Raw genomic sequence first — 17,937 nt, 5'->3', positions numbered from 1 at the left:
CGCGAGGACGTGCGGGGAGCGCGCGCGCCGCCGCCACCAACGCCGCAACCGCCGCAACCGCCGCCGCCGCCGCCGCCGCCGCCGCCGCCGCCGCGCTGGGCCGGAGTTGCCGGTTGTGGGGTTGAAAGTGATGGCCGTGACTCAAGGCCTAGAGGCGGCGTCTCCCGGTGTTCCTGCAGTCGCTGCACGAGCCTCGGTCCGCACGTCGTCATGAGAGGTCAGGCCTAGGGGAAGCGGGCGGAGGCGGCGAGGGCCCGCGGCGAGTGGGCTCTGGGGAGAATAACTGAGGCACTCGAAGCTTGAACGTGGGTGGAAAACTGTCTTGGCGATTCTGGAAGAGTCGTTTGCGTTGACTTTTCTTCCCTTTCTTGCTCGTGCACGGAGGAAAGTGGGAGGGTTCTGCGTTTTTATTTAATGGAAAAAGGCGCTGAAACTGCCCCGTCCAACGTCCGTCTTTAGAGATTCGAGGAAATCAGTAGCGGTTGTGGCGTTGGAGCACCGGTGAAAGCCTTTAGTGAAAGGCACTAAAAACCAAACTGCCAAACAGTATAACTAAAAAAAAGAAAAACTCAAACCTAGGAATGAAGTAGAATGACACAGAACATGCCCTGAAGTTGACCCCAGCTTCCTCGTACAGACGCGGCAGCAAGTCTCTGGGATTTGTCAGCTGGTTTCGGACTCAGGCATCGTCGGTGGCTACTCAGGCTCGTCATTTAGGGCTCCTCCTCTGCCCCTGTTCTCTTTCCCCACACCGCCTCCCCTCATCCTTATTCATACTGAAGAGTCATCTAATAATTACATGGCGACTCCCCAAGTCTCCTTATTTTACAGGTATTTAGGCAGCATTCTCTTGAGGGGAGGGAAGGTAATAGTCCTGGTATTAATTACTGGAAACCTTTTTATTAGCTTTGGGAAAGCTGTTTCCCAACTTGTAGGTCACTTAAGTGAAATGTTTTATTTAGTTCTCCATGATGGTACTTAATAAGGGGTTAAGATTTAATGTTTTTTTATCTTCCTAGCCTTTCCAACCATTAAAAATTACAGACTCACTCTTAGGAAGTGTAGAATCTGCATCAGAGATGAAACTGCTCCAGCTAAGCACAGAAATCTACTAAAGTATTCAAGTAAGAATGAGTACATCTGGTAGGCACTGGTACTTTGACCGTTTTGCTACCGTTTTGCTGATTTCTTTTGTCATTACAGAACTGGAGGCATCTAAATCTGAACTTGTTTTTGTAGCAGATGTTCCTTAAAAGATAGTCTGTGTAGGGCAGCAGAGCCTTCGTATAAAGGGTGAAGAGGGAGGAATCTAATAACAGGTGATAGATAAGCTCAAAATAATGTATCTTCTGTGACTGTCAGCCTCTCCTTTAGTGAATAAAGGATTCTTAGCGAGCAGTATATTGCCTGCATTTAACTGTTCTTTTAGAATATTTTCTGCTCTTTGATTTTTAGGAGACAGAGCCCTAAAGCAAAGAAATCTGGATCACGGAAAAAGTATCCAAGGGTCATGCAAGCCAACTGTAGCCAACTTCACAGCCCTTCAGGAGCTGCAGGCAGTGAGGATGCCTCAGCCTCCCAGTGTGTTCAAACAAGATTGACAGGAGAAGCTTCCTGTCTTTATTGTGGAGATGTTCATATCCAGATGAACTCCATGCTGAAAGAATGTGCTGAAAATACAAGCTCCGGAAATGCAAGGTCAGGTGTCCATAGCTGTACCCATGGATGTGCACATAGTCGCTTCCGGAGTCACTCCCACAGTGAAGCAAGGCAGCCTGATGATACAAACACGGAGTCTGGAGATCATGGTAGTAGCTCCTCCTCAGAATTCCGATATCTCTTCAAATGGTTGCAAAAAAGTATTCCATATATTTTGATTCTGGGTGTCAAACTTTTTATGCAGCATCTAACAGGTAGAGTATAATAAAACATTGAATTGTTTCATTGCTAAATTCAGCTAATTTTCTTTCTTTATTGGTAATCTACTTTAACCTGTGTATTTCAGTTACTTATTTTCTGTTAGCATTTAAAACTGTATTTGCTTCCTTTAAATTCATGTCATTATGTTACCTCTTTTTTTTTTTTCTTTCAATTAACTGGACCTTATTTTCTAACAGGAATTTCTCTTGGAATTGGGCTGCTTACAACTTTTATATATGCAAACAAAAGCATTGTAAATCAGGTTTTTCTAAGAGTAAGTATAACCAGCAACTAAAAAATCATTAAATGTTTCTCCCTGTAGAATTATATACTCTTTTTTGAGAGAAGTAGGAATATAGATAGTTTATTTGACAAATTTAAATAGCTAGAACATCCATAATATATTTTTATTTAAGTGACCTGGAATAAATGATCTGTCCTAATGCTAAATTGTTTCATCTTACTTTCTTTGGATGTTGGATTCCTGATAGAGAAAGAAAAAGCAGAAGGATTAGAAGGTTTAGAATGCACTATTTGATTGATTTATCAAGTGCCTTCACGTTTTGAATTAATTTAACCACACTAAGTAATGGAATCATCATTAAAAACTTCAGCTGTTGCATTATAAGCTTTAAAATAGTTAAATAAAATGTACATTGAATAGGTGGGTATTGAACTATTTATTTAGATCTCTCATTTAAAGAAAACTAAACCCCAAAAGTTTTTCCATAACAAATGATAAGAGTCCTATTCATATAAATTATTGGGAAAATAGGATTAATTTATAAAATTTCACCTTTAGGAAATTTTAAAGGGCTATATCTGTGTAAAGGATCATACATTTTGACCTGAAAGTTTGTTGTTTGAACCTGTCAAACAATGAAAGGTTAATTCAGGGTTTAAAACTAGTAAAACTTTTAATTAAATTAGTAATTAAAATTTAATTGTAAAAGTGAGATTAAAAACAGATTATTAAATTCTTACTGAATTGTCTGAGATTTTAAAATATTATATTATAAACCATGATAACAAATGCATTTTTAAAAATTCTGTTTTGTTGGGGAGGCAAAAATAGGAGCTGCAGAGGTAGAATTTTCATTTCGGTGGGTACTTTATGTCAGTTTGTAGAAGATTTGGCTTCTTTGAAACATAGCTAATGTTATACAATGAAGAAATTGTATTTTAAAAATTTGTTTAAAATATAGTTTTGTTCACTAAAGATACATAAAAATAGAATGTGATGATTGTACAATTTAAGATAGTCTATATTTTTATTAAGTTAATCTAGTGAAATGTTCTAAATTAAAGTTATTAAAGTAAAATAATGATATTTAAAATTCTGACAATTCAAAGTAACAAATTATAAAATTGTTTATTTTTCAGGAAAGGTGCTCAAAGATTCATTGTGCTTGGTTACTGGTATTCTTAGCAGGATCTTCTGTTCTTTTATATTACACCTTTCATTCTCAATCACTTTATTACAGGTAATTAGAGGTCCAAGTACACAATCACATTTTTAATGTAATCCTATTCCATAGCACTTTGCATATATCTTACTTGCCCATATTTATTGTTAGAGTTCAAGTTTTACCTGTTTCCTTCCAAGATTGAAAGTTTGAAGTGACTTACTTCCATTTGTACGTGCAGTGCCTTACCTCATAGCAAGTGCTCAATAAATATTTAATTTTTGATATTTAAAGTTTTACTTATATAATCAATGTTTATTAAATACAATTAGGTTGTTGGTGGTGGTGGTTTTTATTTTTATATAAATAAAAATTGTATATATTGAAGATGTACAACATTTTTGATATATGTATATATTGTGAAATGATTACCACAATCAAGCTGACTAACATATCCATCACCTCCCTTAGTTATCTTTTTTTTCTGTGTATATGTGTGATGAGAACACTCGATCTTTGTTTCTAAAAGAAAACTTGCTAAAGTACAGTAGTTGATAAGTTTCTGTATCAGATGTAAGTATTCTGAATTTTTGGCCTTAATGAGATAACTAGAAATCCTGGTTTCAGTGGAGATGGAGAGATACGGACAGATCCGCAATATAGTGTGTAGATGTAGCCAGTATCATCCGGATTGGATCGGGTGGGTAGGTAGAGGGGAAGAATAAAGGGTAATACCTGGGTTTTTAGTCTGAGAAACTGGATGGTGGTGCCATTTACTGGACTGGGAAAGATGGGGGAAGGAACTGATTCTAAGGGGAAGATCAGTAATTCTCTTTTGAACATGGTAAGTTTGAAAGGTTGTGTATAACTGTTAAAAGTTATAGTGGGGAGGGTATTGCTCAAGTGGTAGAGCGCATGCTTAGCATGCACAAGGTCCTCGGTTCAATTCCCAATACCTCCTCTAAAATACAAATAAACAAAGAAACCTAATTACCTCCCCACCCCCGAAAAAAGCAAAAATAAATTTAAATAAATCAATAAATAAATATGTCATAAGCTCAGAGTAGAGGTTAGGGCTATAAATTTGGGTGTTATCAGCATATGTTGATATTTGAAAACCATGGAACTTGACAAGATTAATCAGGAAAAGGAAGTGGAGACAGAGAAGAGGGACCAGGACTGGACATACCCACAATTATTCAGCAGAGGTGTAGCAAAGGAGACTCAAGAAGGAACCGTCAGTCACATATGAGAACAACTAGGAGAGAGTGTGTCTAGGAAGAAAATATTTCAGGGAGGGAAAAGGGGACAATAAAGTGATTGTTAAATTTAGCATGAAGGAGGGAGTTGATGATGTTGACAAAACCAGTTCAGTGGAAAGGAGAGGATAGAATTCTGGTTGGAATCGGTTGAGGAGAGAATGGCAGATTTATCTAGTTAGTGAATTTTTTTACAGATTACAGGCTAGAACAATAACCATGACAAGTTAGGAAGACTCTTCTTTTTCTTTATAGAAAAAAGATTTGAAATTCAAACACCTAAAAAGCCTCTTTAAAATAAGCAAAATGATCTTCCATTCTAATAACATAAAACATAAGACATTAGTATCTCGCCAAACTCCAATTTTTCACACATCAAATGAAAGTAAACTGTTTGGTAGCAAATTAGAACACCTATCAACACTTTATCTTTGTACGCTGCTCTGGTAAGTTTTGATGTTTTTCTCTTGGTAGCTTAATTTTTTTAAATCCTTCTTTGGACCATTCGAGCTTCTGGGAAGTGCTTTGGATTGTTGGAATTACAGACTTCATTCTGAAATTCCTCTTCATGGGCTTAAAATGCCTTATTTTATTGGTGCCTTCTTTCATTATGCCTTTTAAATCCAAGGTAAGAAAGTAACATCTTTTATTGGAATGATATTAGTAAACTGCATTAATGCTATTTAGTCTTTGTTTAAGTGACTCCTTTCATAATTTTTCAGTTTGCTGAATAAGCTAATTTTAATTATCTATATTATCTCAGACTGGCAATTATTTGTTCAAGGACTTGCACCTAAATATTAATCTGTTCCAATAAAATCAGAATTATATTTGCTTTGGAGTAATTTAAAAATCAGTCCCCACATCATATATTGGAAAATATTTGACTTTGTACTTCTCCAGGGCATTATTGATAGACAGTTGGTAACTGTATGCATTTAGTCAGTGTTTTTCCATACTCAGTAAAAACTTCAATATAAATTTTTATAATCAGCAAAATGTTTTAGTATGTGTAAAACATTTTCAATGTCACTCTTTAGAAATTCTTTGAAAAACAAACCACACAGTGACTGTGTGAGATGTGAGAACCAGGTTAAGGTTGTCAGTCATAACCATTATCATTATGAAGATTGACTTTATAGTTATTTGTGTTACTGTACCATATACTCATGATGTTCTCAATCCAATATGAACTGTTTGTTTTATGTATGTAAGTAGCTTGGGTGACTCTATTTGTTTTCTTTTTCCTTCCTTTTTAGGGTTACTGGTATATGCTTTTAGAAGAATTATGTCAGTATTACCGAACTTTTGTTCCCATACCAGTTTGGTTTCGTTACCTTATAAGCTATGGGGAGTTTGGTAATGTAACTAGATGGAGTCTTGGGATATTGCTGGCTTTACTCTACCTCATACTAAAAGTAGGTAGCAATTAATCTTGTCATTTGTAATGATGCATGTAATATTTATAGATTTTATATACTACTGCTTTTCTCTTTAACTGTTTTATAGTTTATTTTTTAATTGAAGTATAGTTGGTTTACAATGTTGAGTTAAAGTTTATTTTATCTTTAAATCACTAGTTTGAAGTAATGGCAGGCTCTATATCTACTTGCAAATGGAAATAGGTATGTTTATCTTAATCCAATGGTTCCAGATTTTATTGGCAGAGTGGACCTCCATATACTGTGGATTATCTAATGTGGGGGAAACAAGTAGAATAGAATATACCCAGTAGCATTATCATACACATAATTATCAAACTAGTGGAGTATCTTCTCCTGTTCCCCTTATGCCTGCTCCCCTCAACTTAATCACTTTGTGAAACTTTAAATATGTTAAGGACATGTGAACCAGGTAAAATTGCCTGGCCTTTGACATAGTTAAGTTCATATTTGTCTTGACCAAATTGTATCTCTAGGAATTCAGATGTATTTCATTTTGGTTAAGAGTTGACTGAAATCGATGAGTAAAATATTCCATAATTGGACTTTATAGTTAGAATGAAATTATTGTCATACACAGTGAATATTAAGTTAATATCAGTATTCAATACTAGCTTTGATCTTTGTGTTTTAACAGATAGAGCTCTTTGTTCATTTTTCTTTTTTTTTTCTCTCATTGAAGTATAGTCATTTTACAGTGTGTCAATTTCTGGTGTTGAGCATAATGTTTCAGACATACATGTATTTGTTTTCATATTCTTTTTTCACTATAGGTTACTACAAGATATTGAATATAGTTTCCTCTGCTACATAGAAGAAACTTATTTATCTGTTTTATAAACAGTAGTTAATATTTGCAAATCTTGAATTCCCAGTTTATCCCTTCCCACCCCCTTTTCCGTCAGTAACCATAAGTTTGTTTACTATGTCTGTGAGTCTGTTTCTGTTTTGTGGATAAGTTCATTAGAGTCTTCTTTTTTCTTTTTTTAGATTCCAAATATGAGTGATATCATATGGTATTTTTCTTTCTTCTTCTGGCTTATTTCTCTTAGAATGATGATCTCTAGGCCCATCCATGTTGCTGCAAATGGCATTATTGTATTCTTTTTAATGGCTGAGTAGTATTCCATTGTCTAAATATACCACTTTTTTATCCAGTCATCTGTAGACATTTAGGTTGTTTCCATGTCTTGGCTATTGTATATAGTGCTGCTATGAACATTGGGGTGCATATATCTTTTCGAATTAGAGTTCCTTCCAGATATATGCCCAGGATTGAGATGGCTGGATTATATGGTAAGTCTGTTTTTAGTTTTTGGAGGAATCTCCATACTCTTTTCCATAATGGATGCACAAAACTACATTCCTACCAACAGGGTAGGAGGCTTCCTTTTTCTCCACACCCTCTCCAGCATTTATCATTTGTGGACTTTTCAATGATGGCCATTCTGACTGGTGTGAAGTGATACATAATGTAGTTTTGATTTGCATTTCTCTATCAATTAGCGATATTGAGCATCTTTTCACATGCCTTTTGGCCATCTGGATGTTTCTTTGGAGAGCTGTCCCTTTAGGTCTTCTGCCCATTTTTTTTTATTGGGTTGCTTGTTTTATTGATATTAAGCTGTATGAGCTATTTGTATATTTCAGAAATTAGTCCTTTATCTGTCATATGATTTGCAGATATTTTCTCCCATTCTGTAGGTTGTCTTTTCGTTTTGTTGATGGTATCCTTACCTGTGCAAAACTTTTAAGTTTAATTAGGTCCCATTTGTTTATTTTTGCTTTTATTCCCATAACTCTAGGAGCTGGTTTGAAAAAAGAACATTGCTGTGATTTATGTCAAAAAGTGTTTTGCCTATGTTTTCCTCTAGGAGTTCTATAGTGTCTGGTCTTACATTTAGATCTTTATCCATTTTGAGTTAATTTTTGTATATGGTATTAGAGAAGGTTCTAATTTCAGTCTTTTGCAGGCAGCTGTCCGATTTTCCCAGCATCACTTATTATTGTAGATTAATTGACCATAAGTGTGTCGGTTTATTTCTGGACTTTCTATCTTGTTCCATTGATCTGTGTGTCTGTTTTTGTGCTAGTCCCATATTGTTTTGATTACTTTAGCTTTGTAGTATAGTCTGAAGTCAGTGAGTGTGATTCCCCCAGCTCTGTTCCCCTTTTTCAAGACTATTTTGGATATTTGAGGGTCCTTTGTGTTTCCATACAAATTTTAACATTTTTTGTTCCAGCTCTGTGAAAAATGTCATTGGTAATTTGATAGGGATTGCATTGAATCTGTATATTGCCTTGGGTAGTATGGCCATTTTAATAATATTGATTCTTCCTATCCAAGAACATGGTATATCTTTCCATCTATTTATGTTGTCTTCAGTTTCTTTCATCATTGTCTTACAGTTTCAGAGTACAAGTCTTTCGCCTCCTTGGGTGGGTTTTTGTCTTTGTTTTTAATTTACATATATATACTGTTCATTGTTTCTAAGAACAGTTTAAAGCTTTAGCTTTTTAAACTTTCATAGTTATCAAAAGACTAAAGCCTTTGGTGCAGCCACTATGGAAAACAGTGTGGAGATTCCTCAAAAGACTAGGAATAGACTTACCATATGACCCAGGAATCCCACTCCTGGGCTTGTACCCAGAAGGAAATCTACTTCAGGATGACACCTGCACCCCAATGTTCATAGCAGCACTATTTACAATAGCCGAAACATGGAAACAACCTAAATGTCCATCAATAGGTGACTGGATAAAGAAGATGTGGTATATTTATACAATGGAATACTACTCAGCCATAAAAACCGACAACATAATGCCATTTGAAGCAACATGGATGCTCCTAGAGAATGTCATTCTAAGTGAAGTAAGCCAGAAAGAGAAAGAAAAATACCATATGAGATCGCTCATATGTGGAATCTAAAAAACAAAAACAAACAAACAAACAAAAACAAAGCATAAATACAGGACAGAAATAGACTCATGGACAGAGAATACAGACTTGTGGTTACCGGGGGGGGGGGGGGGCGGGTAGAGGGTGGGAAGGGATAGACTGGGATTTCAAAATTGTAGAATACATAAACAAGATTACACTGTATAGCACAGGGAAATATACACAAAATGTTATGATAAATCACAGAGAAAAAAATGTGACAATGAGTGTGTATATGTCCATGAATGACTGGAAAATTGTGCTGAACACTGGAATTTGACACAACACTGTAAAATGATTATGAATCAATAAAAAATGTAAAAAAAAAAAAAGACTAAAGCCAACACAAAATAAGAATCAACATAATGCAGTAATCTAATCATAAAGGGCAGTCAAATGTGGTTACACATATTCAGGAAATCAGTTATCTAAGTTATAAATAGTAGTTCATTTATATATTTTTTTAGATTCCAAATATAAGCAATATCATATGGCATTTTTCTTTCTCTTCCTGGGTCACTTCACTTAGAATGATGATTTCCAAGTCCATCCATGTTGCTGCAAATGGCATTATTTTATTCTTTCTTATAGCTGAGTAGTATTCCATTGTATATATATGTATATACCACATCTTCTTTATCCAGTCATTTGTTGATGGACATTTGGGTTGTTTCCATGTCTTGGCTATTGTAAACAGTGCTGCTATGAACATTGGGGTGCATGTGTCGTTTAGAATTATATTTTTCTCTGGGTATATGCCCAGGAGTGGGATTGCTGGATCATGTGGTAAGTCTATTTTTAGCTTTTTAAGGAACCTCCATACCATCCTCCAGAGTGGCTGCACCAATTCACATTCCCACCAACAGTGTAGGAGGCTTCCTTTCTCTCCACATCCTCTCCAGCCTTTATCATTTGTGGACTTTTTAATGATGGCCATTCTGGCTGGTGGGAGGTGATACAGTATTTTTGATATGCACTTCTCTAACAAGTAGTGGGATATTGAGCATCTTTTCATATGCTTGTTGGCCATCTGTTCCTTGGGTACGTTTATTCCTCGGTATTTTATTCTTTTTGGTATGATGGTAAATGGGATTGTTTCCTTAATTTCTTCTGCTGCTATTTTGTTGCTAGTATATAGAAATGCAACTGATTTCTGTATATTAATTTTGTATCCAACTTTACCAAATTCATTGATGAATTCTAGTAGTTCTCTGGTAGCACCTTTAGGATTTTCTACGGGTAGTATTGTGTCATCCGCAAACAGTGACAGTTTCACTTCTTTTCTAATTTGGATTCCTTTTATTTCTTCTTCTTCTCTAATTGCCATGGCTAGGACTTCCAAAACTGTGTTGAATAGAAATGGAGAGAGTGGGCATCCTTGTCTTGTTCCTGATCTTAGAGGAAATGTTCTCAACCTTGCACCATTGAGTATGATATTAGCTGTGGATTTGTCATATATGGCCTTTATCACGTTGAGATATATTCCCTCTATGCCCACTTTCTGGAGAGTTTTTATCATAAATGGATGTTTAATTTTATCAAAAAGCTCTTTCTGCATCTGTTGAGATGATCATACGGTTTTTATTCTTCAATTTGTTAATGTGGTGTATCACATTGATTGACTTGTGGATATTGAAAAATCTTTGCATCCCTGGGATAAATCGCACTTTATCGCAGTGTATGATCCTTTTCATGCATTGTTGGAGCCGATCTGCTAGTATTTTGTTGAGGATTTTTGTGTCTATATTCATATGTGATATTGGCCTGTAATTTTCTCTTTTTTGTGATATATTTGTCTGGTTTTGGTATCAAGGTGATGGTGGCTTCATAGAATGAGCTCAGAAGTATTCCTTCCCCTGCAGTTTTTTGGAATAGTTTCAGAAGGATAGATGTTAACTCTTCTCTAAATGGTAGAATTCACCTGTGAAGCCACCTGGTCCTGGACTTTTGTTTCTTGGGATTTTTTTTTTGGTGGGGGAGATTTTTCTAACTTTATTATGGTAGTCATTTTGCAGTATATACATGTATCAAATTATAGCATTGTATGAGAGTTATAATTACTGATTCGATTTCAGTACTGGTAATTGATCGAATCATACTTTGTATTCCTTCCTGGTTCAGTCTTGGCAAATTGTACCTTTTAAAGAAATAGTTCATTTCTTCTAGTTGTCCTTTTTGTTGGTGTATAGTTGCTCATAGTAGCCTCTTACGATCCCTGTATTTCTGTGGTGTCAGTTGCAACTTTTCCTTTTTCATTACTGATTTTATTAATTGGGGCCCTCTTCCTCTTTTTCTTGATGAGTCTAACTAAAGATTTATTAGTTTTGTTTATCTTTTCAGAGAATCATCTTTTAGTTTAATTGATCTTTTCTATTTTTTATTAGTCTCTATTTCATTTATTTCTGCTCTAATCTTTATGATTTCTTTTCTTCTGCTAACTTTGGGTTTTGTTTGTTCTTCTTTCTCTAATTGCTTTAGGTGTAAGGTTAGGTTGTTTACTTGAGGTTTTTCTTGTTTCCTGAGGTAAGTTTGTATCTCTGTAAACTTCCCTCTTAGAACAGCTTTTGCTGCGTTGCAGAAATTTGGGGTCATTGTGTTTTCATTTTCATTTGTCTCAGTATTTTTTGAATTCCTCTTTGATTTCATCATTGAGTTGACCTATTGGTTTTTTAGTAGCATGTTGTTTAGTCTCCGGGCAGTAATTTTTTTTCTCGTTTGTTTTTCTGTGGTTGATTTCTAGTTTCATGACATTGTGGTCAGAAAAGACGCTTGAAATAATTTCTCTCCTAAATTTGTTTTTAAAGTAGGGGCGTCCCTGTGCAGACTGAGCGTCCAGTAGTTTTATTGCTAGGGCTGTTCTTAATATGGATGGTTGCCATGTCTTTCTTCCATATGTATTGGCTGTTATCCCTTCGATGGGGGTTGGTTGGAGTTATGGTGATCAGAACCTGCCCTGATTATTGTTGTCGAGCGGGGTCTCCTTTTTTGTCCTGTGGTTGTTACAGCCTTTACGGGGCTGGGTGTGCTCCCCTGTTGCTGGAATAGAGGCTTCCAGACCCGTTTCTGAGCTGCGGTGAGCGGTAGGCAGGGTTGGAGTGCTTCAGCTCAAAGAGGCACTGCTGGGTGCATGTCCGCAGGAGATGTCCACTGGGAAGTGCCCTCTGTGGTGTTGTCTGTCACTTGTTATACAGACTTACAAAGTACACTTTGTTGATGATACCCTTGTCCCCGTCTCAGCCGTGGGAATGTTAGCAACCCACTCTAGTGTCCCCCAGTTTCTGTGCCCGCAGAGCCACCAGTGCAGATCCACCGACATCAGGCACTAGGATCAGCTGTGGTGTGTGTGGTCACACACCTGGACCAGTGGTGCGCCACAGGGTCAGCACAGACCCTGGCCCTGCATCCACGTAAGGTCCGCAGGCCTACTGTTAATGCCAAACCCACTCCCACCATCCACCACAAGTCTGCTCATTTGTCTTAAACACATGGGTCCACAAAGGTACCAGCAGAGCAAATCTGCCACTGCTGCCTGGGGCAAGACTCAAATCTCAGTCCTGCCTATGAAGTTGCGGGACCCCTGGGTACAGATTGATGTTTCAGCCCCTCCTCCACCTGGGAGCCAAGCACCAGAGCAAGCCAAGAAGATGGCTGTGTCTGAATCCCACCTCTCTTTTCACCAATGGTGGTGCTGAGCAGTGTCTTCTGGGCTAGCAGAGATGGCGGGTACGGCTTTGGCTGTGTTGTGCCCCCCTGTACACCAGCAGTGGTACTTTTTTATGGGGGTCTCAGGCTGTTCTGTCCTGTACACACTTCCAGCTGCAGCCCGCACCACGCTCCAGCCCCAGTCCTCTTCCCCGGCTCGTCCACAAAAGACCGAGCTCCAGCAGGCAGTCCTGGCCCACCCCCACTGGCTTGCGTCTCAGGCTGGGGGTCGCAGGGACCCTCTGTGCTGGTTTCTGTCAGTTCTGTCTGCCTAACAGCTGCTGCTTTCTCCTCCAAGCCTCAGAAGCCCCCTTTCTGTTCCTGCTGACCTCCCCCCTGGACAGGGGGTGTCCCAGAGTGAAGACGCTTTTCCTCCTTTGCTGCCCCCTTCCTGCAGAACAGGTCCTGCATCAATTTCCTTCTTTTTTTTCTTTTTTGGGGGCGGGGGGGAATCTTGTTGTATTCCTGAAATAAGAGATATTCTGCCAAAGTTCAGTGGGCATTTTGTGCAAATTGATCAGTCTGCCACTTGTAATTTTTGGTGTATTTGTGGCAATCCTACTACTCCACTATTTTCGCAGTCCTCCCCGGGCTCTTTGAGTTAATGAATTACTTATTTCTCTTTCAGCTTCTGGACTTTTTTGGACATCTAAGAACTTTCAGACGGGTTTTGCAAATTTTTTTTACACGACCAGTAAGTATTTTTTTTATCAGAAAAAACTCTTTTTACCTTCCTTTTTTCATTATAAAAATTTTTCCAGTTTAGCAGTTTTACAAGCGTAGATTTCTTTTCTTCCCCCTTGACGGAGCCTCTGGGGATTGAACCTAGGACCTCATGCACACCAACCGCACCCTACCACTGAGTTATACCCGGACCCCCACAAGCGCAGATTTCAGAAGTGCATGATTTAAAAAAAAACCTTTTCTTAGGACTTTGGCACTTGGGGCTGTAATGGTTTAGAGATTTTATTTTTGCGATCAATTTCTTGCACTTTGACAGCCACCTGATAGTTGACACAGTGCTTATATATTTGAGTGTGCCTCTTGTCCCTTCAGATCACTTGACATGCTCAAGGGTTTATAAACATTCCCTTAAAAATCTTGTGAACTTTTGTTCTTCTTCCTTTTTAAATCCACAAATGGTGGCTTTGTGTATTTCCATTAACTCTTCAGCTTCTGTGAAGGTGTTTAGATTATAACTTACGGTGTATATGAAAAAAGCTCATTACCAAAAATCATGTCCCTTGAAATTTTAACTGGAAAATTTCCCCCAGCAGTACTCAATTCTGTATGCACAAGTAAGTTCACAGTGTGAAATTAACAGTAAATCGAGACTCCAGTGTCAGTTATAAACATGATTATTATGTGATTCTACTAACGTAACATTGCAGAGAAAGGGTGTCATGGACTCATTTGCTTTTAGTAGTTTCAAAGGTTCTCAGTATGTGTGGCCACCAGATTTCAGAGTTTGGGTCTCAGTTTTGCAGTCTGTTAGGTACTTATACAATTACTTTGTCAGGACTTAGGGGATGTGACTTACAAAAATGCCAACCTAATAATACATGTCTTTTTAAAAAAAATGGATTATACCTACAAAGGGGCCTGAACTGGCCAAGGCACCCTCTCCCTAAGATAGCTAGTAATGTAGTAACAAGTTTTACTGCATCCTATTCAGACTTCTTTAGACGAAATAGAATAAAATTGAGAGTTCAGCTTTGGTGAAGTTTATTCAGTTGATTATGTGGGTATCAGCCATTTTGCTGTGTTTATTAATCTTGTAAGGCTTGAGCTGAAATACTTTTGGTATTGTTTCTTTGTGAAGCATAGAAAGATTATCACAGTCATCAGCCTCTTTGATTTGTTTCTGAGACTCTCACGTTCCTTAATGTTGCCAAGAAAATGGAAGTCACCATCAGGTTAAGTCTTTACCTGAATGGAGTCCGCAAAATGCCAGAGAAGAGTGCTGTTTTAAAAGCCCGTCAGCGTACATACTTGCGGTGTACTCTGCCAATTGACATTTACTTATGGGAAACTGGCACCAAGGTCATCAGTCTCCCAATCTGTTTCTGAAATCTTTAACATCACCAGTCTCAAAAAATCTTAGTTTCCAGTTATTTTTAGCTTTTGGGTCTTAGCTTAATTTTCCTAACCCTCAGTATTTTATACAGGAAGTTTAGATTACAGCTTCAGGTTGTTGAGTCAAGTCATGCTTTAACTCTCATAACGATGACTAAAAACTTGGGTGTTCTTTCCTCTCCACGGCCAGCTTTTACACATCATTTCTACAGAAAGCTGATCTCATTTGTAACATTTTGTCATGTCTAGTTAATGACTAAATTCTACTGAATTTGGTGAGGAAGTTATTAAGATCCTAAAGAGATCAGAAACTTTTTTAGGACTTTAGAAGAAAAGGAAATTCAAAGATCTGTAGGATTGTTTAGTCAGTTTTGGCAGTGTAACTCTACCCGTGACATTTTGCTACTGCAGTTCTTTTGTAAAATTTTCTTACCTAGTACTAAATGCTGATTTAGTGATAAGTAAGGATGAAAATTAAAATTGTTTTTAGATTTAGTGGCAGGACACTGTTCAGTGGTCTCCAGACCTTCATGTTGATCTCATGTGGAGAGCTTTAAAAAATTTACAGATTCTTAGATTATTTCTGGACCTATTGACTCAATCTCCAGTGTGGAGCACAGAAATCTATCTTTAAAGCAGTCTCCAGACGGGGAGGGTATATAGCTCAGTGGTAGAGCAGATGCTTAGCATGCACGAGGTCCCGGGTTCAATCTCCAGTACCTTGATTAAAATAAGTAAATATCTAATTACCAGCACCCCAAGAAAAACCCAAAAAACAAAACCAGTCTCCAAATAAGTTACATTCAGCTAGTCAAGCTCTGGATTGACTCTTTTGAACCAGTGCCATCATAATACGTGGGCTCAGTTTGGCAATCAATACTGTGTCACATGGTACGTGAATATAGATTATACAATGGTTATTATATTTCAAATCACTTAGTCTCTTAAACCATTCTGAATTTGAAGCACTATCATTTGGGAATCCAGTGAATCTGACGATCTCCCAGCATTCTGTTATGTGTTACTTCATAAGTTCACCAAGATGCAGTCCATCTTGGTTCTGCATCCATGGTTCTGCATCCATAGTTCAGCTTAGAAATGTTTGTGTCCTTTGGGAGAGTTCTCAAATGCCTAATTCCACAGGCATGTAGAAATACAGTATCACCTATGTATTTGAGGAACAGGAAAGAAAGAAGTTTGTAGATGAATGGAACTTCTTATCTTTCTAGAGTTACGGAGTGGCTGCCAGCAAGAGACAGTGTTCAGATGCGTATGATATTTGTTCAGTATGTCAAGCTGAATTTCAAAAGCCAATTCTTCTCATCTGTCAGGTAACTGTATTTTTAAGCAACCTGAACACACTTCTCTGTGGTTTTCAAAAGTCCCACACATAACTCGCATTTATGTTAGCTGTAAGGAAAAAATAATCTTCACTGCAGAAAGTAGCATTTCAGGACACACACTTGTAATTTCTTACTGGGATTACGGGTTTGGTAGATTAGACAAGATTAAATCTTGTCCCTTATATTCTAATGATTTTGATGTAGAAGACTGAAGGGGACAAATAATTCCAATGGCAGATTGGATGCCAAAGTGATTGGAGTACAGACCATTTTAATAATTGAATACTGGTCTTTTAGAATAAAAGGCCAGCATTTGTTACTGAATTGTCTAAGGCCCTTTCCTGTACTTTATTCCAGGAACTCTCAAAGACTTTATTATAAAGCTGTTAAGTCACACTTGATCTTATATCACCTAAAGTTAGCTTAAATTTTATTAAAAGTGGTTAAAATGGATAAAAGAGTCAAAAGAATGCTAGTGGTTCCACCACTAAGCCCGCTGTGTGTTCCTGAACACTGCTTATGTTTTCTCATTTGTAAAATGGAGGGATCAGTGTTGTCCACAACCCTTTGAGCTCTAGAGTATGATTCTCTACAGTGTGGTGAGTTTAAGATTAAAATGTTATCAACTATAAAATCTAGTTCTTAATTCCCTTGCAGCATATATTTTGTGAAGAGTGCATTACCTTATGGCTTAACAGAGAGAAAAGATGTCCGTTGTGCAGAACTGTGATTTCAGACCACGTATACAAATGGCAAGATGGAGCCACTTCATCACAGCTTCAGATATATTAAGTTCTCAACTTAATATTAAAGCCACAAAACACTATAATTTCATTTGGTTTCAGTGACTATTGACAAAGACATTAGAATGGATTTTCAGGGCTAGAAGTTAAGGAAAATGTTTCCAAATCATTTTAGAGTATTATAGTAAGACATAAGTGTGTAGTCCAATTCATCAAAGATTAAATGAAAAGAATGCTATATTTAAATATATATATGTAATGTTCAACCTAATGCATATGCAACATTTATTCTATCCTAATTATCTGACAGATGATTGCAGTGTTAAAATTGTAAATGTGTTTTCTTGTTAATGTTACCAAAATAACAATTGCATAACTAGAACTAGTGGTTTTAGAAGAATTTGGGTATTCTTTCCTGACATTGTTTTTAGAATAAAAAAATATTTTTCACAATATTTTAAAGTACACATTACCCGAAAGTAGAATTTTCTTTATCATTGACTTTTATAATTCCCACTCAAAAAATTCTCAACTTTTTCATAAAATTTGTATTTTTAAATGAAAGTTCTAAATGCTATATTTTACTTGTAACAATTGTATTTTCTAAGGAGGATCAATGTACTGAGGATGAACTATTTTAATACTGTATTTCCTGTAATATGATTAGCAGTCATTGAGAACAGGTGATTTAAATTCCTATTGTTTGTGAACATCATACATACTGTCCTGCTGTCAGCTTTAATGTTCATGATCTTGCTTTTTTGTATAGTGCCATGGACTGTATTGAAGTAACTATTAAAAGAATTCACATGGATTGTAAACAGCTGGCTTCACTGATGACTTGAATAGGTGACAAGACCAACTCAAACTCTTAGAAGAGTTTTGGTAATCACCATTACTTGGGAGATGAAAGCTTGAACTCAGGCAACCAGAATCGTGCGGATAGTGTGGTTTGCCTCTCGGTATTTGTACAGGGTGGGAAAAGGAGTGGAGCACTTTCTCCCCTTGAAACCTCTAAGCGGGGAATCAAGATCTGTAACAGAAGTGTTAACGGCTGGTTATTACCCACATTTAGAGTCAAAGGCCTCTGCGCAGTTTCTCTTCTACC

General features: G+C 37.1%; 1 protein-coding gene across 5 annotated transcripts; it reads left to right on the top strand.

Moving 5' to 3' along the window:
- The first annotated feature begins 23 nt into the window (after positions 1-23).
- On the top strand, positions 24-17,650 carry RNFT1 (ring finger protein, transmembrane 1). 5 transcript variants are annotated; one of them, XM_072940250.1, is made up of 10 exons: positions 77-217; positions 638-831; positions 1,456-1,913; positions 2,118-2,194; positions 3,304-3,404; positions 5,060-5,213; positions 5,845-6,003; positions 13,296-13,361; positions 15,973-16,074; positions 16,744-17,650. In XM_072940250.1, exons 2-10 carry the CDS (start codon positions 800-802, stop codon positions 16,876-16,878), a joined length of 1,284 nt encoding a protein of 427 aa, XP_072796351.1. In that variant the 5' UTR covers positions 77-217; positions 638-799; the 3' UTR covers positions 16,879-17,650. The 5 variants fall into 5 exon arrangements, with proteins under 5 accessions (XP_031541055.2, XP_072796351.1, XP_072796353.1 ...); XM_072940252.1 differs by lacking the exon at positions 77-217 and adding an exon at positions 1,020-1,124 and having other exon boundaries at positions 227-831; XM_031685195.2 differs by lacking the exon at positions 638-831 and having other exon boundaries at positions 24-217.
- The last annotated feature ends 287 nt before the right edge of the window (positions 17,651-17,937 follow it).

This window comes from Vicugna pacos, chromosome 16 (genome assembly GCF_048564905.1).
Source record: "Vicugna pacos chromosome 16, VicPac4, whole genome shotgun sequence".
Classification (NCBI taxonomy): Eukaryota; Metazoa; Chordata; class Mammalia; order Artiodactyla; family Camelidae; genus Vicugna; species Vicugna pacos.
This window is presented reverse-complemented; position numbering and strand designations above follow the sequence as displayed.

Excerpts from the sequence above, each read along its gene's own strand:
- RNFT1 (XM_072940250.1), top strand. The coding sequence starts at position 800 with ATGGCGACTCCCCAAGTCTCCTTATTTTACAG. Across the intron at positions 832-1,455 it reads CAAGTCTCCTTATTTTACAG|GAGACAGAGCCCTAAAGCAA; the intron begins GTATTTAGGCAG and ends TTTGATTTTTAG. Across the intron at positions 1,914-2,117 it reads TTTTATGCAGCATCTAACAG|GAATTTCTCTTGGAATTGGG; the intron begins GTAGAGTATAAT and ends ATTTTCTAACAG.